The 17,817-nt window shown below is 45.0% G+C and overlaps 1 protein-coding gene across 7 annotated transcripts in view; it reads left to right on the top strand.

Annotated features, from left to right (window-relative positions):
• The window catches only part of usp32 (ubiquitin specific peptidase 32), a 143,041-nt gene that overhangs the window by 39,977 nt on the left and 85,247 nt on the right, over positions 1–17,817 (top strand). For 5 of the 7 annotated variants that reach the window (XM_061783063.1, XM_061783068.1, XM_061783065.1 and 2 more), the window contains 7 exons: positions 3,776–3,838; positions 4,039–4,122; positions 5,675–5,736; positions 5,822–5,924; positions 9,232–9,376; positions 12,502–12,584; positions 15,478–15,612. In XM_061783063.1, the coding sequence (XP_061639047.1) occupies positions 3,776–3,838; positions 4,039–4,122; positions 5,675–5,736; positions 5,822–5,924; positions 9,232–9,376; positions 12,502–12,584; positions 15,478–15,612 (675 nt within the window). Of the gene's footprint in view, positions 1–2,196; positions 2,302–2,380; positions 2,537–3,775; positions 3,839–4,038; positions 4,123–5,674; positions 5,737–5,821; positions 5,925–9,231; positions 9,377–12,501; positions 12,585–15,477; positions 15,613–17,817 lie in introns of those variants that run through there. The other 2 variants (XM_061783067.1, XM_061783066.1) reach the window with 2 other exon arrangements.

Raw genomic sequence — 17,817 nt, 5'->3', positions numbered from 1 at the left:
TTATTTATTTCCATAATTCCATTATAAAGTTAAACTTTCATAGATTATAGATTCGTGGCCCAAAATCTAAACAATTTCAAGTATTTATTTGTTTATTTTTACATAATTTGGGCTTCCAGCTCATAAATCCCACAAAATCAGAAATTCAAAAAAATTTGAATACTGAGAAGAAATCAACATTTACTTCAGTTTTTGTCGAAAAAAAGAAAGAAAGAAAGTAGGGTCACATTAAATCAATCCAAATATGGTACTTTCAAAACAATATGGTAATCTTCAATACTTGGTTGGGAATCGCTTTGCTGTAATCACTGCCTCGATGTGCTGTGGCACTGTCTGGGAGTTATGGAAGCCCAGATTTCCTTAATGTTTGCTGTCAGTTCTTCTTTGTTTTTGGGTCTGGTGTCCCTCATTTTCCTCTTAATACCACATAGATTCTCAATGGGGTTTAGATCTGGCGAGTTGGCTGGCCAGTCAAGCACTGTGATGGCATTGGCATCAAACCAGGTTTTGGTGCGTCTGGCGGTACGGGCATGGGCCAGGTCCTGCTGGAGGAGGAAATCTGTATCTCCATAAAAATCCTCAGCAGAAAGAATCATGAAGTCATCTCAAACTTTCTGGTAGACTCTTGTGGTGACCTTGGATTTAAGAAAGCAGAGTTTACCAACACATGCACGAGACATTGCACCCCAAATTATGACTGACTGTGGATATTTCACACTGGACCTCACGAGCTTGGGTTCTGTTCTTCAACCATCTTCCTCCAAACCCTCTGACTTTCATTCCCGAATGAAAGGCACACTTTACTTTCATCGGAAAAGAGGACCTTGGACCACTGGCCAACAGTCTAGTCCTTCTTCTCCTCTCCTGAGACGCTTCCTACGGTGTCTCAGGCTTAGAAGTGGAAGGACCCCAACAGTTATACCCCATCTCCCGGGTGTGTCTGAATGTGGTAGTTTTTGAAGCTGTGAACCCGCCTCATTCTACTCATTCTGGATCTCTGCTAGATTCTTGAATCTTCTGTTTGATAAGCCGCTGAAGCCCACGGTCATCTCTTTTGCAGGTGCATCTTCTCTTGCCACATTTTGTCCTTCCACTAGACTTTCTATTGATATTCTTGGACACAGCACTCTGTGAGCAGCTAGCCTCCTTAGTTATGAACTTTTGTGGCTTACCCATCCTGTGGAGGGTATCAATGATGGTCTGGCCAGTTGTCAAGTCTGCAGTCTTCCCCATATTGAACCCAACAGAGACAATTGAACCAAACTGAAGCAATTTGACACCTGGTGAAACCTGTGCAGGTGCTTTGAGTTCGGTAGATGATTAGTGTGTGACACTCAGTTTAAAACATTTATGGTCTACAAAATTTGGTCTGATTTCTTTACAGCATTCAAATTTTTTGAATTCCTGATTTCGTGGGTTTTATGAGCTGGAGGACCAAATTATGCAAATATAAACAAATAAATACTTGAAATTGTTTAAATTGTGGGCCCTGAATCTATAATCTATGAGAGTTTAACTTTTTGAATGGAATTATGGAAATAAATAAATTTTTCCGTGATATAAATTTTTTTTGGAAAGGGTCTGTATATGGATACTGACTCTATAAACTAGGGCTGTCAAAACGTTAACGCCTATGATTAATCACAGATTATTATTAATCCCGCCTGTGTGGAGTTTGCATGTTCTCCACGTTCCTGCATGGGTTTTCTCCGGGCACTCCGGTTTCCTCCCACATCCCAAAAACATGCATGATAGGTTGATTGAAGTCTCTAAATTGCCCGTAGGTGTGAATGTGAGTGCGAATAGTTGTTTGTTTGTATGTGCCCTGCGATTGGCTGGCAACCAGTTCAGGGTGTACCCCGCCTCCTGCCCGATGATAGCTGGGGTAGGCTCCTGCACACCTGCGACCCTAGTGAGGAGAAGCGGCTCAGAAAATGGATGGATGGATATTATTAATCATGTATTGATGCGGGCGGCACGGTGGGGACTGTTAGCACATCTGCCGCACAGTTCTGAGGACCGGGGTTCAAATCCTGTGCTCTTTGTGGAGTTAGCATGTTCTCCCCGTGCCTGCGTGGGTTTTCTCCGGGTACTCCGGCTTCCTCCCACTTCCCAAAAACATGCGTGGTTGGTTGATTGAAGACTGTAAATTGCCCGTAGTTGTGAATGTGAGTGTGAATGGTTGTTTGTTTGTAGGTGCCCTGCGATTAGCTGGCGACCAGTTCAGCGTGTAACCCGCCTCTCGCCCGAAGACAGCTGGGATAGGCTCCAGCATGCTTGTGACCCTAGTGAGGATAAGCGGTACGGAAAATGAATGAATGAATGTATTGATGCTGATTAATCACACAATTAATTTTACAATCATGCTCCTTCACCTTAGCCGTGGATGGATATCTGAAAGGCGGCGCAGGTTGCTATTACGTCAGTGATCAGGTCATTGCTTTACGCCAGTGCAAAGATGAGTGCGAAGACTCCAGTTGGTGTCCTCAGTGGCAAATTTCTCTTCAAAAGTCATCCCAATGGCACTTTAGCAAAGGTAATTTGCATATATTGCAGCACTGACTTTTCTTTTCTTCAAAGCACATCAAGTTTGAAATACTATCTCAAAGCAGAACACGTTTTTGAGGCACCCGCGAGCAAGAATGCTACTATATCGGCAACAAACAACGCTGGAGGGCTGTACCTGTGGCAAAGTTATCAGCAAAAATACCCAGGATAAATTAAGCAACACTTTTGCAAAATTGATAGCCACATCATGTAGGCCAGTTAACGTAGTTGAAGACCAGGGGCTGCAAAATACGTATATCGCCACAGGTGACCAGTCATACAAACTACCTTCGAGGGGGACAATTACAACAAGGATAATGAACTCTACTGCACAAATAGGACCACCAATTTTCGCTTACTGGGGACTGTTGAACTTCGGTGAGTAATCACAATTATGTTGGGGTAACTGCTTATCTAATCAATGACGACTTTTTTAGCACGTTACCTGTTGGTGTTCATCAGCACTGTGTGTGCAATATCATTGCAGAATGGTTCAAAATGTCCACTTAGTTCTTACTAGGCTGTTACAAATACATCCATCCATCATAGGTCGCTTATCCTGTTCAGGGTCACGGGGAGCAGCAGGCAATCCCAGCCGACTTTGGAGTATTTGCCAGTCAGTCGCAGGGCAGGCTATTACCATGTTTTCAGCAAATAAATTGAACACATTACACATTGAAGTAAAACATGTTCTTGTATGACATTTTGTCAAAATATCGTTGTTTTTTTTTAAAGTTACTTTAAATTCTGCAAGAAAGTAATGAATCGTGATTAATCCAAATTTAAAAGTGTGATTCAGTCATCTGATTTAAAAAAAAAAAAATCAATTGACAGCCCTAATATAAACATTGTATTATTGCTTATTTCTGTTTTATAACCAAACTCATTTTCTGAATTAAGCATGGCCTCATGTAAGGATTATAGCACAACTATATATATATATATATATATATATATATATATATATATATATATATATATAATTCATGGAATAGTTTACTGTCCTGAGAGTTACTGTGCTTCATTTTATTTTGTGTCATTTGTTTGTGACTTGCAGTCAAAATCTTCCTCTGTAGGTAGTCACCAGCGATAGTTTACTGGAAATTCATTAGCTACTTGAACATAAAAACTTAGATTTTTAAAGGTTTTTGTACAGTGACGCAACATTACAAAGGTAATCCTCTTGTCCTCGGGCTTTCCTTTTACTACCTAATGGTCTGTCTTGCAGGAGCTGTACAATAATGTGTCAGACATCGCCAAGGGCATTTTAAAAGTGCATGACACAACCAAAGTAAGACACAACTCCTGCCTGTTTCTTTTGTTTGGAAATATTCCCCTTGACGATAGTAATTAGTCGTTACATTTTATATTTGAACAGAGAAATGTCACTCACTCTCATTTTCTTTCATTCTTGGATTTGCTCTTACTGTGTATACTTTTTGTGAATTAGTAATTCTGATCCTTTTCTTGTTTGTTATGGCTACCTCCCAGCTCGGCTACCTGACCCTGGAGGACTACCAAATCTGGAGTGTACAGAATGCTTTGGCTCATGAATTTTTAAACCTTCTGTTCCAGGTCAGGAGGTGTTGATTTTAGGCTTTGAATAATTAGTTTTGCCACACTTCGCTCGTGGGATGCACAAGTTCAGCATCCACTTCAAGATACCGGTACCCATGCCCCTCCCTTTGGTACTGGTCGGAGTGCTTCAGTTGGGCTTCCCTGGGTCCTGGGGAGTGGGTGCCATCGGTCGAAGAGTTTTTAATAGCTAACAAAATGTATCCCTTTTCCTGGCACATTTTTGCCCACTGGGCAACAAGAAGCAACCAGCGCTACTCTAAATTTAGCAACTAAAATTACATTGATAATTGCAGTGCATCTTTTCTGATGATACACAACAACAGAGCTGACTTAGTTTGTTAGTTGAAAGTTTATTGTTTTGCTCTGGACCACAGCAAACTGCCATTGAAAACTTGTGGCTGTTACACCAAGCTGTCAAGGAAAACAACACATCTTTTTATTTTGACATACCAGCCACACTTGACTGTGTTGTTGATCGTAGCTCCCTCGACTGCATGCCTTTCGAGTTGAGTTCAATACAGTAGACCCCCGCATATTTGCGTTTCTGCACCCACGGATTTAGCTATTCGCAGATATTTTTTCCCAATTGTATTTATTTATTTATATAAAATGTTGGGGGGGTAACCAACCCCCCCAAATGCGTATTTGTAGTATATCCCCACTTATTGAAGATTTTTTTTGGGTTATAAAAATAATAAAATAAAAAAGATATATATATATTTTCAAACTTATGTTAATTATTTGCGGATTTTCGCTCTTCACGGTCAGGCCCAGTCCCTATCCCCCTCAAATAGCAGGAGTCCACTGTTTTTCCATTGGGATTTGTTGCGGTGGCCAACCATTCTTCTTTTGTCTTTTCCAACTACAGTGGTGCCTCGACATACGCGTTTAATTCATTTTGTGACCATGCTCGAAACTCAAATGACTCGTATCGCAAATCAACTTTGTCTGTTAAAATGAATAGAAATGCCAATCATCCGTCCAGCCCACCAAAAACATCTCACATTTAAAAGATTTTTGAATTAAAAAAAGCTCTTTATCACAAAATATTGAAACAAAAACTGAATAAAACATAATAAAAGTGAATGTGAAGAACTGTTTTTATGAAGCGTAATTAAGCCGAAAGTGACACACGCGCTCAGTGGGCAACTCCGCAAGTGTGGCACTTTGCATAGGTTCCTCCTAACACAATCAATTGCACTTTTCACTTTCTTGGGAGCCATATGCAGGGTTAATTTATAGCAAAAGAAACCTGATATCACATTCACACTGTGTGAGAGACAGCACAACTGAGCATTCCACGTGGATGCCAAGACATGGGGAAGAGAAGCAGAGTTTCGACCTGAATCGCACCCTTTTATTTTTATTTCACTCGAGCGGTGGCATATCTGAAGCTTGAGCAAACATCAGATTTTGGCTCGCAACACAGAGCAAAGGAAAACTGACCAAGCGACGGCTCGTAACTTGAAAAACTCGTAACTAAGGACATTCATAAGTCAAGGTAACACTGTACCATATTTGAACAGTTTGGTTGTGTTGGTTGGTGCAGGTTTGCCACATAGTATTGGGGCTCACGCCTGCTACCTCTGAGGAGGAGGGACAAATCATCAGGTAAAGAAATACTGTTTATTCTTTCATGCAATGTAAGTGCTGTCTCTTGACATTAGAATTTGTTTGTGTATTTATGTGCAAATAGGGGTTGGTTAGAGCGAGAGAACAGACTTGGGCTACAGCCTGGCCATAGCTGGTTTCTCATATCTGTACAATGGTGGCAGCAGTGGAAGAACTACACTAATTACGTGAGTCAGATTAAAGTCAGTCCAAGTTATGCTTCAAACAGAGGTCCCCAACCACTGGGCTGCAGGCCATATAGAACTGGCTGCACAGATAGACTGCTTCTGATAATCCTCAGCCCGGTGGTTGAGGACTAATGTGTGTTTGCGTGTATGTGTGTGTGTGTACACACACACTATATTGCCAAAAGTATTTGCTCACCTGCCTTGACTCAGCTATGAATTTAAGTGACCCTAATTCATAGGGTTTAATATGACGTCAATCCACCCTCTTAAAGTCTTCTGGAAAGGCTTTTCACAGGGTTCAGGAGTGTGGTTATTGGACTTTATGACCATTTTTCCAGAAGCGCATTCATGAGGTTACACACTGATGTTGACCAAGAAGGCGTGGCTCTGAGTCGCCGCTCTAATTAATCCAAAGGTGTTCTATAGGTTTGAGGCCATTATTATGCAGGCCAGTCATGTTCATCAAACTCTCATCCATGTCTTTATGAACCTTAATTTGTGCACTGATGCACAGTCATGTTGGAACAGAAACGGTCCATCTCCAAACTGTTCCCACAATGTCCAAAATATTAGCCCCTGAGCTCGAGTGTAAGGAACTCTGAATGCTTCAGCATACCAAGATATTTTGGACAGTTTGGGAAATACCCCTTCCTGTTCCAACGTGACTATGCGCCACTGCACAAAGCAAGGTCCATGAAAACGTGGATGAGAGAATTTGGTCTGGATGAACTGAACTGGCCTGTACAGAGGCCTGCCATCAGATAGAAAAACTTTGGGTTGATTTTGAGTGGACAGTGAGCCAGACCTTCTCGTCCAACATCAGTGTGTGACCTCACAAATACGCTTCTGGAGGTTACGTTCTCTGTCGTACTGTCTATGTTTTTGTGTTTTTCGTTCGTCTTTGGAGACATTACGCGACTCACTTGCACAAGGGAAGACGTGCTAAACATTAGGGAGTCTACCCCGGACTTTCTTTCACCAACTTTTGCAAATCCGCTCAGTTTTTTCTCCCGAGTTACTCACCGGTGGGGCGGCTGCGGTCTACGGCGCATGGAGGTGAAGAAGGGGGAAGCGCAGCAACATCCAAGTGACGCTCCGTAAGAGAGGATTTCGAATGGCGCTCCCGTCGATTCACCTTGCGAATCTACGCTCCCTACCCAACAAAATGGATGAACAGTAAAGACTTGGAACGTACCGCGGCAATGTGCTTTACGGAGACATGGCTTTGTGAAAATGTACCTGATGGCGCCGTAATGCTTCCGGGCTTCCAACTACACCGGCAGACCGCGTCACGGAGTTATCGGAGGAAAAAATATAGCTTCTTTATCAACAAAAAATGGTGTACCGACGTCACGGAGCTCAGCACACACTGCAACCTGGAGTCGCTGTTTTTGAACTGTTAAGCCTTTCTACTCGCAGCCTGAGTTCGCATCTTTCATTCTCACTGGTGTTTACATTCCTCCTCAAGCTAAAAAGTACGGCGCACTGCTAACACCTGCTGAACAACTAAACAAAATTGAAAAAAACACCCAGACTCACCCCTCAATATTCTTGGGGACGTGAACAAAACTAAACTCAACCACAAACTCCCTAAATACAAACAACACATTGACTGTCCTACCAGGGAAAATAACATTTTAGACCACTGCTATACGATGCTAAATAACTCATACCGTTCTATACCTCGTGGAGCTCTGGGCTTGTCTGATCACTGCTTAATTCACTTAATACCAACATAAAGGCAAGAACTTAAATGCGCGAAGCCTACGGAGAAAACAGTGAAGAAATGGACCAACGAAGCAAAGATAGAACTTCAAAGCTATTTAGACTGCAGAGACTGGAGTGTCTTTGAAAATTAAATTGGCAGCCTGGATGAATATACGGACACTGTCACACCCTATATCAGTTTCTGTGAAGAGGTGTGTGTACCAACAAAGTCATTTCGCAAGTTCCATAACAACAAGCCGTGGTTCACTGCCATACGTAAGTAATTTCGCCAGGCCAAAGAGGATGTTGGGATACAGCCCTGTATAATTGCGCTAGAAACCAGCTGACTAAAGAAATGAACATCGCAAAGAGAAATTATGCAGTAAAGTTAGAAACACAGTTTACCGCTAACGACTCTAAATCAGTCTTGCATGCATTACGATCGCGAACCAATTACAAGCGACCATCTGCCTAAGAAGAATAAAAGACTAGCTGACAACTTGAACACCTTCGACTCCATGTGGAGGAGCAGCGACTCTACTCCGAGATCCTCCCAGATGACTGAGCTGTTGCAGAGGTGTCTCAACCAGGACAGCCCCGCAACATCCAGAGCCTTTAGGAACTCCAGGCGAATTTCATCCACCCTTGCCACTGAGGAGCTTTTTAACCACCTCGGTGACCTCAAACCCAGAGATAGGAGAACCCGCCTCAGAGAACCCACACTCTGCTTCCTCATGGGAAGGCGTGTCGGTGGAATTGAGGAGGTCTTCGAAGTATTCTCCCCAGCGACTCACAATGTCCCGAATCGAGGTCAGCAGCGCCCCATCCCCACTATACACAGTATTGGTGGTGCACTGCTTTCCTCTCCTGAGACGCCGGATGGTCCACAAAAATTTCCTCGAAGCCGTCCGGAAGTCTTTCTCCATGGCCTCACCGAACTCCTCCCATACCCGAGTTTTTGCTTCAGCGACCACCAAAGCTGCATTCCGCTTGGCCAGCCGGCACCCATCAGCTGCCTCAGGAGTCCTATTGGGCTTTTTTGGCCAACAGAACCACATCATCTGCAAAAAGCAGCTTCTTCAGCTTGACGGCATCACACCAACGGGTTCGGGGATTGCCGCCACGACAGGCACCGACCACCTTATGGCCACAGCTTCGGTCAGCCGCCTCAGCAACGGAGGCGCGGAACATGGTCCACTCGGACTCGATGTCCCCCTGTTTGTCATGGGTGACCCTGCCAGGGGCATAAAGCCCCAGACAACTTAGCTCCTAGGATCATTGGGACACACAAACCCCTCCACCACGATAAGGTGAATGTTAACGTGAGCATGGATGACAGGCTGACGTCAGTTTGTTTCGAATGCCATGCCGTCCACCCACAGTAACTGCGATCAACCAATACATCATGATCGTTGTTATGGACATGCATGTGCTATACATATTTCGTCTCACAACTGGTTCTTTAGTTGCAAATGTGAAAAATCTAATTAAATCAGGGAGAATAATCATCAGCTGATCTGGTGCTGTCCCTGCCAGCCCAGCAAAAATGTATATTATTTGTTCAGTTTTTGTAAAAAGCCTGCTATTGTTCCTTGCCCAGGATCAGCCATCCATCTTAAACTCTCTTCAAACTCTGAAGTCAACAGCCACCTTAGCAGCTGATAGATCAGATGAGCTGGAAGGAATTATTCATGCATCTGAAAGGTCTACTGATGGTCTGGCACATGCAGAGACTGCAAAAATTGGTCAGTATTTACACTTTTTACAGTTTTTACAGTATTTACCAGGGAAGTCAATTGAGAAGCACTTGTCCTTTAGCATGACAACTTTGCCATTAACAATGGGCTCTTTGCACATAATCTCCCATGTTATCAAAATACTGCTGTCTTTTCCTGATTTGGAAAATGACATTCTTCACGCTGTTTTTACAGGACTTGCCCAAACTAACCATTACAGACATACATTGTTTTTTTAAATCCTCCTTCAAAGCACTGAGCAGAAATTTAGACAAGGGCTTTAAGATCTAGGCCTCTTCTTAAATCCACAGATATGAAGGTACAGTGGACCCCCGCATACTTGCTGTTCGGCACCCGCTGATTCACCTCTATGTGGATTTGTCCATGAATGATGGTGGTTGGTGGTGGTCAGAGGGGCCGTAGGTGCAGAATGACTGCCATGCTTCCGTCAGACTGCTGCCTCCCACCAGGGTGTGACTGTGGAGTGAATAAATAGTGCCTGCAATTGTAAATCCTCTTTGAGTGTCACGAATAGCGCTATACTCATTTAATGATATTTTTGTTTGTTTTCAAAATTCCTTTTCCTTGTTTTTTTTACTTTTTTTTTATTTTAACAATTTTAATTTATTTTTTTTACCCCAGGAGAACCAACCCCGAAAACACTTTTTGGCGGTTTATCCCCGCTTATTCAAGAAATTTTGGGGGTTAATTAATTTATTCATTTTTTTCAATGCAATTATAATGGGCGCAAATAGCAGGATTCACTCAATATTCTTCCAAACATTGTGGTTACATTAGATAGATCTTATCAATAGGAAAATGAACAATCCATGTTAGTGATAGAATATGCGTGTTAGTATGAACATTTCAGTTATTTAAGCAGAAAATATATCTAACATTGTGTTCTGTGTATTCAAGTTTTTTTTTTTAATCTGTGTTCGGCATTATTGGTGTCAAATAAACCCGTTGTGGTTTTGGGAATTTCATTCTATAACCGCTACACCTGTAAATAACCAGTGTTGCCTCAGAAAGAGTTTTTAGCACTGCAGGAGATATTGTTTCTGCACAACACAGTGTACTATGACATGATCATGTGGATCAACTGATTTTTTCTTTAGAACCTTGACAAGCATACACTGCATGTATAGGTTGAACATATAAAGGTCAAAAGTTTGTTTACATGTGTGAGTGCACCAAGCATACAGGAATGGACAATGTCTCAAAAGATTACAACTAATAGAAAATGAGTGAGATGTAATTGTTTTTGATAACAGGTATTTAGTTTAGATGTGGCAAGATGACACTTTAAAAAAAATAAATAAAATAAAATGCACTCGTAGTTACTAGTGGAGGATTTGATTAAGCAGACACTTGTTAAAAGGCACAAATGACTGACAATCTGCTTACAGCTGGCCATTTTATATTCTGTTTTCAAACTCATACGTTCCTATGGACAATCTGTCCTTTTGAGGACTTTGAAATATTTTATCCAATACAAAGCATTAAATAAAAAATCCCACAGGGCTGAAATTTGCCCATAAAGTTTTGAACAAGTTAACCTTTAAAATGGCACCATGGCTCAATTTCTTTGGCATTAGGAATAAAAGATAGACATTGACTATATTCTAGAGGTCCTAAGACACGGCCCCTTCTCATTGACGCCCATGGTAACTTTTTTAGTTTTTTTTTTTCAAGGACCAGATGCTTACATATAAAAAATAAACCAAAAAAGGCATTTCTTGGTACAATTGATTATCCTGTAAACTGAATCGTTGTCTTCGGTAGTTGGAGCCGCTCTAGTATGACAACAAACGGTCAATTGACAGAGAACACTTTGGAGACATAAAGACATTGAGAAAAACAGTCACTGAGCAATAAAGGGATGCTAGTTGTCTGGTAATGCCGGTACATTTTCTTTTTTTTTTTTTTTTTTTGACAATTGTGCAAAAGATGCAGAGTCCTCTAGCACTTAGAGCAGTTTGAATGACTAACTGCAAGGAGTGTATGCGGTTTAAAGTGACGAGTAGTGCAATAATCTGGGAGAATGTTGATTGTGCAAATGTTGCAGATACTCCTTAATCAGTGTGCAAATGGAGCAGATGCAACCCTGGCATGAGTGGCCAGTATTGGTCAACAACAGATATGCAAATAGTGCAGCGTGGCGAGACTACTACAGTGAGTGCACAAGTAATATATAATTGGCCCCACAGAAATGTGACAACGAACTCAAGTCAAAAAATTGCCAGCATGTTGCAATGGAATTGTAGGTTAGCTGTTTTAGAAGTTGAAGAAGACGTTGGAATGTCTGCTAGTTCGAGTTTGCATTGATTGGTAGTGCATACCTGAGGGAAGGAGCTGGAAGAGCTGGTGACCGGGATGCGGAGGGTCCGAGAGGCTTTTGCACGCTCTTGTCTTTGTTCTGGCAGCGTGCAAGTCCTCAAGGGTCGGTAGGGGGGTACCGACAATCTTTTTAGCAGTTTTGATTGTCCGTTGCAGTCGGAGTTTGTCCTTTTTTTGTAGCAGCACCAAACCAGACTGTGATGGAAGAATCAATGGAATCGGCAAACACAAATCGTTATACGAATCGAAACGCTGCTAAAATGAATTGTTACACCCCTATTAACGCAAAATTCAGTTTGCCCATTCTCGCACATGCACACACATTTATACAACAGGACCCAATATTTAACAGGGTTAAGATTTTTTACTCAGTGAACTTTGCAATCAATTTTCTCATGGTTTGTGAATCCCTTCCAATTGACACCTTTCTTAACGTACCCAACCCACATTTCCCCATGGCATTATTTGGGACCTTTGAGGTCATGCTGCCAAAAGCTCTTTCAGATGTAAGAATGACAGTGAACATCCATCCATTTTCAACACCGCTTGTCCTGGTTAGGGTCGAGGGTCGCTGGAGCCTATCCCAGCTGACTCCGGGCGAAAGGCGGACTACACCCTGAACTGGTCGCCAGTCAGTCGCAGGGCACATATAGACATGGACAACCATTCGCACTTACATTCACACCGTCACTGAGTGGGAACTGAATCCACGCTGCCCGCACCAAAGTCAGGCGAGTGTACCACTACACCATCAGTGACCTACAGTGAACATGTTTGTTTGTTTTTTCCCTCAGCCCATGGTCACATTTCCTTCCAAGCAGCACAAAGGCCTGGAGCCATTGACAACCAAGATCTGGTCGCTATTGACTCCATCAAGGTAAAGGATTTCCAATGATATCTGCAATAGCTGTTGCAGTATTATACTCATATCAGTATTTTATTTGCAATTGATTATAATGTACTAAGCGGACTGCTTTAGACACGAAGTGTAAGATTATTGTCATTTTATTAATATTTATTGTCAATTTTATGTTTCCATGTTCATGGCCATTATGCTAAAAGCTCAGTCATAATGTTTACCATAATTAAGCAAAAGACAGCAACAAAAATTATGACTATCTCTAAAGAGATAAGGAGGAAGTTTTGGAATCTCAAAAGATTTGGTAAAGTGGATGAAAAGTTACACTCACCTCTAAAATGTTCATCTATATTTCATGTAATGTAAAAAATGTCATGACACAATTATACTCGACTACTTTTTGAATTTAGTTGAAAAACTAAATTCTTTGGAAATAAGAATAAAAGAGTGCAAGTCCTTTATATTTTGTATCATGCATTTCTCTTTTATTACAACATTTAGTCTTTTTAGGAAGGACCCTATCATCATGGCATTTCTTGATTTAAACATTTTCCCAGCCAAGCAAAACTTTTCAATCTCTCAGATCGCAAAGTCATCTCCATAGCACTTTTCAGATCTGAATTTTACTGTTATTGCAAATCCTTCTATCATAACTAATACCCTTAAAAAGAATTGCATGGTGATGGCGTACTTTTGACAATGTGCTGCATTGTACATTTTGAATTAAGTCAAAGTTATTTGAAATAATCCATCCATCCATATTCTTCCGCTTACCCGAGGTCGGGTCTCGGGCGCAAAAGCTTTAGCAGGTAAGCCCAGACTTCCCTCTCCCCAGCAACTTCCTCCAGCTCTTCCGAGGGGATCCCGAGGCGTTCCCAGGAAGCCGAGAAACGTAGTCTCTCCAGCGTGTCCGGGGTCATCCCCGGGGTCTCCTCCTGGTGGAACGTGCCCGGAACACCTCACCAGGGAGGCGTACAGGAGGCATCCTAATTAGATGCCCGAGCCATCTCATCTGGCTCCCCTCAATGTGGAGGAGCAGCGGCTCTCCTCTGAGCCCCTTCCGGATGACCGAGCTTCTCACCCTATCTCTAAGGGAGAGCCTGGACACCCTGCGGAGGAAACCCATTTCGGCCGCTTGTATCCGGGATCTTGTTCTTTCCGTCACGACCCACAGCTCGTGACCATAGGTGAGGGTAGGATCGACCCGTAAATTGGGAGCTTCGCCTTTCGGCTTAGCTCCTTCTTCACCACAACGGACCGATACAAAGTCAGCATCACTGCAGACGCTGCACCGAGCCACCTGTCGATCTCCCGTTCCATTCTTCCCTCACTTGTGAACAAGAACCCAAGATACTTGAACTTCCGGAAGTTGTTCTCCATGGCCTCACCGAACTCCTCTCATGTCCTAGTTTTTGCCTCAGCGACCAGCAAAGCTGCATTCCGCTTGGCCAGCCGGTACCCATCAGCTACCTCAGGAGTCCCACAGGCCAAAAAGGCTCGATAGGACTCCTTCTCCAGCTTGACGGCTGGTGTCCACCAGCGGGTTCGGGGATTGCCGCCACGACAGGCAGCTTTGGTCGGCCGCCTCGGCAATCGAGGCGTGGAACTCAATGTCCCCCGACTCCCCCGAGACCTGGGTGAAGTTTTGCCGGAGGGGGGAGTTGAAACTCCTTCTGACAGGGATTCTGTCAGACGTTCCCAGCAGACCCTCACAATACGTTTGGGCCTGCCAGGTCGGACCGGCATCTTCGCCCACCATCGGAGCCAACTCACCACCAGGTGGTGATCAGTTGACAACTTCACCACTCTCTTCACCCGTGTGTCCAAGACATGCGGCCGCAAGTCCGATGACACGACCACCCTTATGGTTGAACATGGTGTTCGTTATGGACAATCCATGGTGAGCACAGAAGTCTAATAACAGAACACCACTCGGGTTCTGATCGGGGGGGGGGGGGGGGGGGGGGGGGGGAGTGTTATTCCCAAGCTCCCCCTTCCAGCTCTCACTGTCATTGCCCATGTGAGCATTGAAGTCCCCCAGCAGAACGATGGAGTCCCCAACGGGAGCGCCCTCCAGCATCCCCTCTAAGGACTCCAAAAAGGGTGAGTACTCTGAACTGCTGTTTGGTGCATAGGGACAAACAACAGTCAGGATCCGGTGGACGGGAGGCTACCCTCCCGTCCACCGGGGTGAACCCCAATGTACCAGGGGCAATTCCAGAGTGGAAAAGAGTCCAACCCCTCTCAAGAGGACTGGTACCAGAGCCCAAGCTGCATGTGGAGACGAGCCCGACTATATCTAGTCTGAACTTCTCAACCTCACAACCTCAACCCCGGGCTCCTTCCCTGCCAGAGGGGTGACATTCCACGTCCCTAGAGCCAGTTTCTGTAGCCGGGGATCGGATCGCCAAGGTCCCCGCCTTCGGCCACCGCCCAGCTCACACTGCACCCGACCCCTCCCACAGGTGGTGTGGTCATGGCAAGGATGACCCACGTTACCCTTTCGGGCTGTGCTCGGCCGGGCCCCATGGATGCAGGCCCGGCCACCAGGCGCTCTCCTTCGAGCCCCATCTCCAGGCCTTGCTCCAGAGGGGGGCCCCGGTGACCCGCGTCCGGGCAAGGGAAACCTACATCCGTTTAATGTATTCTTCATAGGGGTTTGGGAGCCGTGCTCTGTCTGGTCCATCACCTAGGACCTGTTTGCCACTTTGCTCCTAGGATCATCGGGACACACAAACCCCTCCACCACGATAAGGTGACGGTTCAAGGAGAGGCTTTCAAAATTAACGAATTAATAAACCAATTCTCATTTGATCCTTACCTCTGTAATTAGTTGTAATCATGGTCATAAATGCATTTAAATATAATAATAATTGGTGTATTTATCTATCCTTCTGTTCTGTGCCTGCAGGTTCCAACATTAACGATGGAGGGCGGTAGGCTGAAACGCAGCTTGCGGAATCATAGACATTTTGAGATTGTGCCAGAGCTGGTTTGGCGAGCACTTTACCACTGGTATGGTGCCAACCTCAACCTGCCACGACCAGTAAGTCATCCCAACAACATGGCACATCTTCGCCAGAGCAGCTTCCCCTCACTTGATTAAATCTTGTAGGAATCAAATTGAATCTAGTTGAGCAGATTAGTTTTTTTATAGTTGATTAGCCAAGTCTAAAGTTGAAACAATCAATACGATCAATACGTGAGACAGTTTAAAAGTTGCAAATCGTTTTTTTTTTTTTTTTTTTTTTAAATGCTGAGTCTCAACCCTTGCAAGCTCGCATGTTTACATGAATTTTTTTCCGTGTACTACACTAAATTAGGTCACAAATAGCATAAAGGCCCCTCCTTGAGCCGTCACCTTATCGAGGTGGAGGGGTTTGTGTGTCCCATTGATCCAAGGAGCTAAGTTGTCTGGGGGTTTATGCCCACGGCAGGGTCACCCATGGCAAACAGGTCCTAGTTGAGGGACCAGACAAAGCACGGCTCAAAATACCTCTATGATGTATTAAAATATTGGAAGATGTCTTCCCTTGCCCGGACGTTGGTCACCGGGGCCTCCTTCTGGAGCCAGGCCTGGAAGTGGGGCTCGAAGGCGAGCGCCTAGTGGCGGGGCCTGCACCCTTGGGTCTGAAAGGGTAACGTGGGTCCCCCTTCCCATGGGCTCACCACCTGTGGGAGGGACTATAGGGGTCAGGTGCAGTGTGAGCTGAGTTGTGGCTGCAGGCAGGGACCTTGGCGAACCGATCCCCGGCTACAGAAGCTGGCTCTAGGGATATGCAATGTCAGGAAGGAGCCTGAGCTGGTGTGTGAAGTTCCGACTAGATTTAGTCGGGCTCGCTTCGATACACAGCTTGGGCTCTGGTACCAGTCCTCTCGACAGGGGTGGGACTCGTTTCCACTCTGGGATTGCACACGGTGAGAGGCGCCGAGCAGGTGTGGGTATACTTATTGTTCCGGCTCGCGCCTGTACATTGGGGTTCACCCCAGTGGACGAGAGGGTAGCCTCCCTTCGCCTTCAGATGGGGGGACAGGTCCTGACTGTTGTTTGTGTGTATGCACCAAACAGCAGTTCAGAGTACCCACTCTCACGACAGGTACCGAATACCTTACGGCCACAGCTACGGTTGGCCGCCTCAGCAATGGAGGCACGAAACATGGTCCACTCTGACTCAATGTCTCCATCTGTTCTGCCGGAGGTTGGAGATGAAACTCCTTCTGACGGGATTCTGCCAGACGTTTCAACCCTTCCAGGTCTGACTGTTCTGCAGCAGAGCGATGGACTCCCCAGCTGGAGCGCTCTCCAGCACCCCCTCCAAAGACTCCAAAAATGTGGACACCAGTGGTGAGCGATGCCGTCAAGCCAAAGAAAGAGTCCTTTTGGCCTGTAGGACTCCTGAGGGAGCTGATGGGTTCCGGCTGGCTAAGCGTAATACAGCTTTGGTGGTCTCTGAGGCAAAAACTCAGGCATGGGAGGGGTTCGGTGAGGCCATTGAGAATGACTTCTGGACGGCTTAGAGGAAATTCTGGTCCACCATCCGGCATCTCAGCAGGGGGAAGCAGTGCACCATCAATACTGTGTATCATGGGGATGGGATGCTCCTGACCTCGACTCGGGACGTTGTGAGTCGGTGAGGAGAATACTTCCAAGACCTCCTGAATTTCACCAACACGCCTTCCCATGAGGAAGCAGAGGCTCTCTCTCTCTCTGAGGCGGGCTCTCCTGTCCCTGGGGTTGAGGTCACCAAGGTGGTTTAAAAGCTCCTTGGTGTGAAGGCCCCGGGGATGGATGAGATTCGCCCGGAGTTCCTAAAGGCTCTGCATGTTGTGGTGCTGTCCTGGTTGACAAGTCTCTGCAGCATCACGTGGAGATCGGGGACAGTGCCTCTGTATTGGCAGACTGAGGTGGTGGGCCCCCTTTTTAATAAGGGGGACTGGAGTTTGTGTTCCAACAAGAAGGGGATCACACTCCTCAGCCTCCCTGGTAAGTCGGGAAGTCGCATCTCAGATTCAGGAGGAGCAGTGTGGTTTTCGTCCTGGCCGTAGAATAGTGGACTAGCTCTACACCCTCAGCAGAGTCCTCGAGTGTGCATGGGAGTTTGTCCAGCCAGTCTTCGTGTTTTGTGGACTTGGAGAAGGCGTTCGACCGTGTCCCTCGGGGAGTCCTGTGGGGGGTGCTTCGGGAGTATGGGATACTGAACTCCCTGATATGTGCTGCTCGGTCCCTCTACGGCCAGTGTCAGAGTTTGGT

Source organism: Phyllopteryx taeniolatus, chromosome 8 (assembly GCF_024500385.1).
Source record: "Phyllopteryx taeniolatus isolate TA_2022b chromosome 8, UOR_Ptae_1.2, whole genome shotgun sequence".
Classification (NCBI taxonomy): Eukaryota; Metazoa; Chordata; class Actinopteri; order Syngnathiformes; family Syngnathidae; genus Phyllopteryx; species Phyllopteryx taeniolatus.
Note: the sequence above shows the minus strand (reverse complement) of the source record. Positions and strands in the feature narration are given on the sequence as shown.